The sequence below is a fragment of the Durio zibethinus genome, chromosome 21 (assembly GCF_047325235.1).
Source record: "Durio zibethinus cultivar Kanyao isolate XHJ-2024 chromosome 21, ASM4732523v1, whole genome shotgun sequence".
Lineage (NCBI taxonomy): Eukaryota > Viridiplantae > Streptophyta > Magnoliopsida > Malvales > Malvaceae > Durio > Durio zibethinus.
The window spans coordinates 15,434,037-15,444,620 of record NC_143182.1 but is presented as its reverse complement, the minus strand read 5'-3'; the positions used below and the strand labels follow the sequence as shown (position 1 = coordinate 15,444,620).

Genomic DNA, 10,584 nt, shown 5'->3' with positions numbered 1-10,584 from the left:
TGGAAACCAAAAAAAAATGGATGGAATTTAGTCAATTTACAGCATGCTCTATCTTTTACCTAAAGGGCAGACTGGGGCTCCAAATTTCCCGTAAATAAACCATTAAAATTTTCTTTTCTTAATTAATGACAAAATAAATCTGAAAAACAATGTAAGAGGGAGGCCTGACCCCTGCGGTTAGGTTCTCTCATTTCTATGCCAGAATTTTACTTCTCCTGAGTTCTGACAAGGTTTATTCGTCGCCAAGCAAAAAAGTCAGATAATTTCCTTGAATCTAAGGTAATCCTTCTCAATGTTCTCCACGATTCAAACTTTTCTATGTTTTGTTTTATCATCCCATTCAATGCTTCCATCATTTTTTTGAGTCATTTTTATCATTTTACAAGATTTTCATGCCTGGATCTGATTAAAAATTTGGGGTTTTTGATCAGAAGTTGTTCAAGTTATTTATTGTGTTATTTGGGGTATTGCGATTTGCTGTTTGGTACTTGAATTCGTTGTTTTCAGCTTGAAAGCTAGGATCTTTGGATGTAAAAAATCTTGCATTTGGGTTTTCAGCTTGGTTTTTAGGTAAGAAACAACATTGGGTTGCTTTGTATTTCGAGAATTAATATCTATGGGTGGTGTTGAGGAATTATCTACTTGTTACTTTGAATTCATTATTTAAGCTTGAAAGCTAGGATCTTTGGGTCGGTGTTAAGCTTGGTTTTCGTACAAGAAACAACATTGGGTTGCTTAGTGTTTTGAGGATTAATAGCTATGGATGGTGTTGGGGAATCATCTAAATCTGGGTCTGGAGTTTCTAGTTCCCAGTTGATGAAAAATGGGGCTTTCTGTGATGAGGAGAGTTGTCCTAAACAAGTGTCACCTATTAGGGTCGGTGGGTCGAGGAATACAAGCCCGTTGGGTCGTGTAGGATCCAGGAACACTAGTCCCTCCCGGCAGAAAGTGATAAAGACTAAACCGCGGGGTTTAGATGAGGAAACGGTTGCTACATTTGGTAAGGTGGTTCATCCTGATATTCAAATGGAAGATAACATATGGGCAATGTTGCCTGAGGACTTATTGAATGAGATTTTGGCAAGGGTTCCTCCATTTATGATATTTCGGCTTCGTTCAGTTTGTAAAAGATGGAACTCAATACTTCAAGATAATAGTTTTCTCAAGTTTCACTCACAAGTGCCATCTCATGGGCCTTGTCTCCTTACATTTTGGAAGAACTCACAGACTCCACAATGTTCCATTTTTAGCTTGCCGTTAAAAGTATGGTATAGAATTCCATTCAATTTTTTGCCTCAGTGGGCCTTCTGGTTGGTTGGCTCTTCAGGTGGTCTAGTTTGCTTTTCTGGACTCGATGGTCTAACTTTCAAAGCTTTAGTATGTAATCCTCTTACACAAACTTGGAGAACACTGCCAAACATGAATTATAACCAGCAAAGACAGTTGATTATGGTTGTGGATCGAACAGACAAATCATTTAAAGTTATAGCCACAAGTGATATTTATGGCGATAAGTCACTGCCCACCGAAGTCTATGATTCAAAGATTGATAAATGGACAGTCCACCAGATAATGCCTGCAGTTAATCTTTGCTCCTCAAAGATGGCATATTGTGACTCCAGGTTGTATTTGGAAACCCTTTCACCACTTGGCTTGATGATGTATAGACTGGACTCAGGATATTGGGAGCATATTCCAGCAAAGTTCCCAAGATCTTTGTTAGATGGTTATTTGGTTGCTGGGACACAGAAGCGCCTGTTTCTGGTTGGAAGAATCGGTCTTTATAGTACTCTACAGAGTATGAGAATTTGGGAATTGGATCATGCTAAGATTATGTGGGTGGAGATAAGTAGAATGCCACCTAAGTATTTTCGAGCTTTGTTGAGGCTATCAGCTGAGAGATTTGAGTGCTTTGGACAAGATAATCTTATCTGCTTCACATCTTGGAACCAAGGGAAGGGCCTCCTTTATGATGTGGATAAGAAGCTTTGGTCTTGGATTGCTGGCTGTGCTCTTCAGTCATACAATAGTCAGGTTTGCTTCTATGAGCCAAGATTTGATTCCTCTGTCCACTGAGCTGGAAAATTTGCCTCGGGAGATTTTTGTTCATGAGCTGTTGAGATGTTAACATGTGGCAACAATTGCCTGTTTCTTTAGTAACAAAGGGATGATATCTTCTTTTACACCATCATATTCCCCTGTCCTGCACATATTTGACTGGATTACTTCTCACTTGTTGGTGAATTGTGAATTGAGTGGTCCTTGCTACTGCATCAACATCTTGGGCATATCCCTTTGAATCTGTTTCCTATCGCCAAGATCTTTTAGAGAATTGGTGATGTCGTTCCATATTTGAACTTAATGATGCACATTGACACTGGGCAGGGTTGTACTTTGATGACTACATGAGGGCTGGGCTTCTTGAAACTGTGTGTCACGGGACTGATTTATGGGGAAGAATTGTAAGAAAATCTTTTACACTAGCCCTTTCTTATTTACTTAACATATGACCATAGGAGGTTTCATTTCATAATGTATTTTACTTTCCTTGCCTATTGATTTATTTCCTGATGGTTAATTTATATGATTGTGCTGTCATCATCACAGCTTGTACACATTGTACTTTCGATATTGTTAACTCTTTCATTTTTCTAGATTGATCCCTCTTATTGATTTAGGAATTCTTTTCGATCGTCTTTAATTCCCATCCCCCCGCCCCCTTAATTATATCTAATAAGGCTGTTTGAATTTGAATTCTTTATAAAGGTCATATGTTTGAATTCATTATAAAGGTCATATGTTTGAATTCTTTATAAAGGTCATATGCTATAAATTTACCACAATTACAATAACAACAAAATGGTGTCTTTTCATGATCTTCCAAAATGATTTGGAGCATCCTTGGATTGTGCTGGAATTTATAGTATCATTGTTTCTCATTAAAAAAATGGACCACTTGAATTTGGTTATGGTTTGTCAAGAGTTAATCCAATTTGGTGCTTACTATTATCTGACAGAATATAATTTTATGGTGTATTTTGCAGCACCTGATGAACCAACATCATTCTTTATCTTTTTGCATTAGCTTTCATATTGTGAAAGCTTTTCTAAAAGCTTCTAGAATATTCAGTCTCGCAATTTTATAGGAGTTTATCTTTGACTATCTGGAAATATTAAGGTAATTTGCCCTGAAATCTGTTGGGGAGTTTGTTATGTATGAATTCCGGGGCAAAGTGTCTTTGTTAAGCTCTATAGTTACAATGTGGAAGAAGTAATCTTTTAGTTTGTTGCAGTCACATGTAAATATGTTTCAACTGGTACTGCTTCTGGCTTTCTAACCATTAGTCTGGCCTGTTAGCTTGTTTTATAGTGAAGGTTAGTAGCAGTGATGCTTCTTGCTCACTGCTGGATATCGGCTGATATACTTTTCTCTCACTCAAGTGATCCACTTTGTTCTTAGTGACTTAAAGCAAGAATGTGCTTTATCAAGTCAGAAGTAGAAATAAAATTTGGCTAGTAATAAAATTATGCACAAAGAATTGTTTAGTAGCTTCACCAACAAGGAAAGCACTGATACTATAGAAACATTGACAGTCCATGTAATTTCTGTAGTTTTGCTGTTTGACAACTAGTATATGCTCATGCATTATAGCTGATTTCAGTTGTTGAGGCAGTTCAATTTACAAACGCATTGCCTGTTTGAGTTGAATGAATAACGTATTGATTCCGGTTTGAGCATGGTTGCTGCAGAGGAAAGCAGGTAAGATCCACTTCATTACCACAACAAACTTTGATTGCAAATGAAATTGAAACTTTAGATCTGGTGCTAAAGGGGCTGTGTTGAGTCATCGTTGCCATTGATCTGTGACAGGTTATGGACCAAATAAATTAGAAAAGTTTGCTAATTGTTATGTCCGGCTCCTGTAGAGTAGTGCATGTTTTATGAAAAGGTATATTTGGATTGGATGATTATCAAACAATGCTTCAAATTTGACAACATTTGTCATTTTTTATGAACTATTGTGATAGGATACGAATTGCTTTGCTGGTGGGCAACTACCAAATCCCCATTGTTGCTGCTGGTGTAGTTACTTGGTCTGCTCTGCTGCTTTTGCCACTTAATGTAGATAGTAACTTTTATTTGAGTACTATAACTAAATGATTCTGTCTCCAGAAACATCATTCATTGACCTGAGAAGTACAAAGAACATGGAACAGAAATTGTTGACAGTTTGAAAGGACTATATAAACCATTGATCATATTCTCCCCTCTTCGCCAAAGCTTTCAAGTTTTCAACCCCTTTCACCTTTCTTTTTATCTCTGTATAGAAGGTATTAGTGGGGAAATTAATAAACAATCTGTAAATGATTAAATGCAACGCATTTCTTTGAAGACACTCCAAAAGAATTACTTTTCATTATATTCTGCTTTGTGTTTGCTTGACTTTACATTCTTATGTTTTCAATTTTTCTGTCTCCAAGCCTTTAGCTTAGTGGTTAAAGGCACTTGAGGGGACATCACGGGTTTGGTTTTGAATCAAGTCACTCACCTCCCTCTTATTTTTATTAAGATTTGGTCTTCTTGATATAACAAAAAAAAAAAAATCCTCTATCCTTATGGGGCATCCGTTAACTACCTTTTTTTGCAGTTACTACATAGCAACTGCACTCCGAGAGCAACAACAAAATGCTAGGCATGTTGGAAAAGAAAAAGAAAAAGATAAGAACTAATGACATAATTCTTATAACATAAATTTGAAAATTAGGTTATATTTTTGAAACTCATTATCTTATGATATAATTTCAATGAAAAAGATTTAATCTATGATAGCTTCAAATAAAATATATCCATATGCATATATAAATGTATAAATTGCTTACCTGTCTACCACAAAGATTTGAAGGTGATGGGTAGGTAATTATTGGTTGATTTGATCAAATATAAACGGAGTTAATTATAATTTTAGTATTTCAGCTTCTGAAAAATGTACAAATTGATATCTAAAAGAAATATGTAATTTGTATTTTAAATTTTTTAAATAATATGCAATTTACATCTTAAACTTTCAAATTTTGTATTATACTAATTCTAAATCTGAACCGTTTTTATATAATATAAATGAATATCTGGAAAAAAAAATTTTGGATTAGCCATTCCAAATTATCATATTTAAATGTATCTAAAATTTTTCAGGACATTGCTTTAATGCATTTTGCAATGAGATAAAGACAAGCAAGTTTGCCTTGGTGGCTGATCAGATAATCTTGAAGATTCAAAGATATTTAACTATAAAGGGCATTCTTGTAACAAAAATATTTTTATGGTGTTAAAGAAGAAACAAAAAGGAAATCTAAAAGGAATCTTTTCTTGGATTGTCAAATAATTTCTGGACAACTCTAAATTAATGAGCAAGCAAACATTACAATCAAATTAATATAATAATTAATCAAGGTTAGTGTTACACGTGACATTGTCCTTAGAAAGCTAGCAGGTTTTTACTTCATTGAAAGTTGAACATCAAATTCCAAAAAACAGCGGCTCCTTTGGTGGCAATGCTTTCAAACCGACAACATTAGTCACCCACATGAACTTGGAATTCTGTTAAACCTCTAAAGCCCAAATTCCGTACACTAAAAGTTATTACAAACATTTTTCTGTGATAAAAAGCATAGTCATAAATAATCATTTCGTTAGATAACGTTCTAATAGTCGTTTTTAAAAAATAATATTTGATAAATTTAATATTAAAATTTCGACACAATAATATTTTCTTTCATCGTTAAATTATAACTACCAATAAAAGTAAGCTATCTTGTTTTCTTTACATCTGGTGGTGGATTAGTACTAATAATATAAGTAGAAATGAACAGGTTTCAAGATCCAAAGACATGACTTTGGTAAACGGAGCCTACTGTTTTCCAGGTGTTCAAATCTCCTTTATTGTGTGCTTTGTGAGCTCAATTTTCTTTAAAGTAAGAGATTAGAGAGTGAAAGAGCATTGATGACATAGGAAAATTTTGTAAGATCAAGACCAAATGTTGTCGCTGCGCATGCACGTTTCCAGCTCTAAAATTTTGATGCAAAGCTTTTGAACTAAAACATGAATATACAGTAACATTGAAGTAAGAGCAGTTGCAGAGGTACTGAAGGTTAAATGAACTAAATGTAGAGGTTTATTGATTTTTTATTTTTTGGTGATAGGTGCTGGTTTTTGGCTTTTGAATACTGCTAGCTGAATCAACTTCTAAGCATACGGCATAAAAGATTTTAGATAATTACCCCCACAAAAGAAAAAGTAGGCCGAAATTAGCATGAGAAAATAGATAAAATTACTATTAATATTATGTCATAATTGCTATCTATAACAAAGGTTTTTGAGCTACAAAATTATCAAATCAACGTTCTGTTTTTTTTCCCAAGAAGTTGATGTTTTGTTTGTGAATAATACTATTATGTTTTTATCTTTTTTTTTTCAAAACCTAATAATAAAAAATAAAAGGTCAAAGATAAATAGCAAAAAAATAAAAATATCTATCCAAGGGAACTTATTAACTTAGTTAACACCTCTTAAAAGATTAATAAATAATTAAATATTGTGGACGTGAAAGTTCTTGAATCAGATGGATTAATGGTCTGAGTCCAAAAGATTCCAAAGGCATGGTTTTGAAACAGCGGCTAGCGTATTTGATCCCAAGATTAACAACATTAGAGGCAACAGAATGAAGGAGTATATAGTATATACCTTTTTCTTTTCTTTTGTGAAATCATATGCAAAAGAATTTTATATTGTCAAGTTTAATTAGAAATGTTTTTATTCGAATTTTATATCATCATTCTAAAAAATTAACAATCATGTGATTTCTTGAAATATTAAACTTTTATTTTTAACGATTAAGATTCAATCGTTGGCAATCATAAATATTCAAAAGAAAATTTCCAAACACCAAAGTGAATTAAACATGTTTCGATGATTTTAGCATGGTGATGTCGATTAAATTTTGATGCATTTTCTTTAATTTGGAAAATTAATTAACCATGGGACCCACTTGGGTAATTAAGGAGGTCTCACTATTACCAAGATCAAGTGACGACAAGAATCAGGTTGGAGGAAACGCCTTCGTGTTTTAAACTGTTACCACCATTCTACATTAGTTTATTAATTTAGGCTCAAGTTTATATATACACAGTCAAATTAAAGATATATGCTTTAGTAATTCTATGCTATAATCACTTGTCCATGTTACTTCAAGCTCTTAATTTGATGCTCATGCTTCTTTGGGAATTATGCTTCATTGTTTTGCCCTTGCTTAATTGCTATTTTCACCCTCTCCCTCTTATAATATTTGTTGGAATTTCTTGCTAACCAAACAAATTATTTCCTTTTGGATTAATTTTTTATAAGAATATATCCTACTAACTTATTAATCTCAATAAGCATATATTAATAATGTCATTAAATAGTAAAGATCCAAATTAATTAAAGAAAATTTTCCAGCCAATCAGTCCTCACAAAAATTAGCCTCTGATGAATATAATAATAAAAATCATTCTGTTCTATTGATCTGGGTTTAATTCCAGACAAACTTAAATTATCAAAAGAAAATAATTAGAATCAATTTTTTTTCCAAGGGAAATATATTTTTGGGATGCTATATACTTTAGTTGAAACCATTCTAATCCATTTTTTTCTTTATATCTTTACCCTTTTTTTGGCTGAAACTAGAAAGAAAACTATGAAAGTAGAAATAATTAAAGCCAACACCTTAGCTCGTACATGATTATGTTTAGTCCCATCGAGCATTTTGGTTTTTGCCATAACACTCCACTTCTATCGATCCTTACAGGTTGCCCTGAATTGAATAGATCGACGCTGGCAAACAGCTCTAATGAGAAAGGTATCCTCAATTATTAATTTCAGAGCAAAATCATTTGTATATAACAATATATTCTTTAAACAGAAAGTAGCATTGCAAAAAGGAAAATTTTGTTAAAAAGAGAAAAATGTGCCTAGCTATAGATACCATAGGGCATCCAAGGGAAGACAGATTTATTTTTATCACATTCTTCCTTTTTGCATGTAATATTTAATTAAGCACAAGACTGAATCTCTGACTCGGAGACCTACCCCTTTATCTAATCATCTTTCACTTTCGAGGGGTTCAATTTCGTTTAAATTAGTCAGAAATACCAGCTAATAACTGATTATTAAATGACATAAGCTTGAAAGCATGAGCAGAATGATATAGAGGCCCGATCATACCGGTTTGTATTGAAAAATGCCTGAAAGTTCTAGTCTATTGAGCTCTGATTTGTTCTTGCACTCATGAATCAACTGATTATCTTTGAAGAGTCAAAGATTTAGGGAATCTTGGCAACTTGTACAAAGTCACGACAAACAAGCTCAACCTAGTCACTTGTCTATAAATATAACCTTACCTCTGCAGCATCATTAGTGTGTGTGTATATATATATATATATATAGACAGAGAGAGAGGAACCGATTAACGTTAATTTCTTTGTATAATTAATGTAATCACCTTCAATCAGCATGTTCCTCGTTGCATGCATGAAGGTAGAGAGGGACAAAATCAACATTTCAAATCCAAATACTAAGGTACACTCTTGTCCCTAACTTTGGCTGATCAGTCCAACTCTTAAAACCACATTCAAACTTTTGAAGAATAGAATATTATTTTTTTTCTTTTTTAAATTGGATATTTACTGATGAGTTAATTTTTTATTGGCGAGTTTTTGTAAGCTCTGTGTTTATCACAGAATCAATATTTTATTTAGGCTGGTGTCCGAACCCTGACTTTGACTTGGGGTTTGACCTCTCTATAAAACCCTTTTCTTGTTTTTCCAGATTTCCTCTCTTCCATCAGTTGTTAAGCAAAAAAACATACTCAACTAAAGAAAGAATAATCACACAAAGATGGTGCATATAAGGTTTTCTGGCTTACTATTTGGGCTTCTCTTTGTTTTGCACGCTCTTAACAGCTGCTCAGTGCATGCCCATCAAGGTATAGTAAGTAGTAAACTTTACCTTTAATTCAAAATGATCCTCTAATTACTCTAGGCTGAGATTATCTGTTGTTTCAATTGTCTTTGTAGGTGGGGAAACAATGGGAGAAAGGCTTGTGGATGTGAGCAGTGAAGAAACTCTTGTATCTGTTCAAAAGGTTGGTTTTGTATTGTAATTTGTTAGTATAGTTGGATATTTGTTCATAACTTTTAAACTTTGGCAGCTAATGTTAAAGCATAAATCTATGCAGGAATTTCTTGATGGTTTTGGAGGAAGGAAAATGGGAGGACATGAAGTAGTAGTGGCGAGAAAAGAGATAGAAGATAAACACGGGTTGGAAGTTGGGGCTTCAAAGAATTCAGGTAAAAACCGCTCTGATGGCAAATGTGATTTTGAAGGAAAGGGAGCTTTTAATGTGAAATGTGAATCTTGGAATGAAACTAGTACTCCTAAGGTTGAAACAGCTGATTTTGTAGCTTTTGGAGCTGATTATCGTGGGCCTAACGGCCACCCTCCCAAGCATAACTGAGTCAAAGGCGCTGAAAAACAAAACCCTTTTGTCGAATGTTATAATTAGCTATAGATTGGCTTGCTAGATGTTAGGAAAAGGATGTGTGACGGTGAATATCATAACTTGTATGTAACGGAAAAGTTTTGTTGTTTATAAAAAAAGGGACTTTTTATAATTTTGGTGCTTGAAATGCTTCTGATTTAAACGAAATGTTACATTTTAATTAAATTGCATAACATAACATGTTTTTTTCATAATTAAAACTGAAATTAAGCAATATTCATCCAAGATATTGTCTTTTAAGTGCAGGGGGGAACAATGATGCTGAAATTATGTCCATTGGAAAATTTCAAGATCAGGCAAATAATCAGGTCTCTCTCTCTCAAACACATACACAAAAGCATGTCTACTCTTCTTTTTGATTCAGCATCTCAATCAATAACGCTAAAGATTTTGTTAACGAGTGTCTTGAAGATCCTCTTTAAAGTTGCAGTGCTAAGCATATTCATCACTTTAACCGTCCACTACTGCAATTAATACAAAAATATTATTGTAATTAAATAGTATGTTACTTAACTTTAAAGAGCATTTTAAGGCATTCATTAGCAAAATCCAAAGTTAAATATTATTAGGTTATGCTAAATGTTTGCTTTCATATATGGACATGCACATAGGCAAGAAATTAACTGGAAGTCACATATACTTGGTGACTCGGTAGTAATGTTTGATTGTTTTACAATAACCTAATAGCATTAATTATTTTATGTTTCAATTAAAACCAGGTCATTGGTATCAACAATTTGGAGCCAAAGACTGGGGATCTTGCTGGCTTGGGACTTCCTAGGAACGATCAGCCATTCCATCTTCCAAACTCAATGCGGTTTGAGGAGTTCAAGACAGTGCCACCTAAAGGCAAGCCCGTCATTGGTAGTGACAGGGTTGAATCAAAAAGGCTTCTTGAGGCAGCTAAAGAGATTTTAAACTTGATGCACAAGGACTACAAAGGATATGACAGGCCTCGTCGGAATCCTCCAATCAACAATCATGTCC

The 10,584-nt window shown here is 33.8% G+C and overlaps 1 protein-coding gene across 9 annotated transcripts; it reads left to right on the top strand.

Annotated features, from left to right (window-relative positions):
• On the top strand, positions 1-4,417 carry LOC111305709 (F-box/kelch-repeat protein At5g15710-like). Of its 9 annotated transcripts, XR_016331368.1 has the most exons (4): positions 286-2,462; positions 3,663-3,760; positions 3,872-3,950; positions 4,030-4,413. XR_016331368.1 is itself a non-coding variant. In XM_022903444.2 (3 exons), the coding sequence occupies exons 2-3, from the start codon at positions 760-762 to the stop codon at positions 4,120-4,122; spliced, it is 1,368 nt and encodes a 455-aa protein (XP_022759179.1). In that variant the 5' UTR covers positions 1-279; positions 432-759; the 3' UTR covers positions 4,123-4,416. The 9 variants fall into 9 exon arrangements, 3 of the variants coding, with proteins under 3 accessions (XP_022759179.1, XP_022759178.1, XP_089606624.1); XM_022903444.2 differs by lacking the exons at positions 3,663-3,760; positions 3,872-3,950 and adding an exon at positions 1-279 and having other exon boundaries at positions 432-2,034; positions 4,030-4,416; XR_016331372.1 differs by lacking the exons at positions 3,663-3,760; positions 3,872-3,950 and having other exon boundaries at positions 286-2,034; positions 2,386-2,462; positions 4,030-4,417.
• Positions 4,418-10,584: the final 6,167 nt, after the last annotated feature.

Bases quoted from the DNA above. Each gene is read 5' to 3' on its own strand.
- LOC111305709 (XM_022903444.2), top strand. From the start codon at position 760: ATGGATGGTGTTGGGGAATCATCTAAATCTGGGTCTGGAGTTTCTAGT. The intron at 2,035-4,029 runs GTTTGCTTCTAT...CTATTGTGATAG, and splicing joins TTCAGTCATACAATAGTCAG to GATACGAATTGCTTTGCTGG.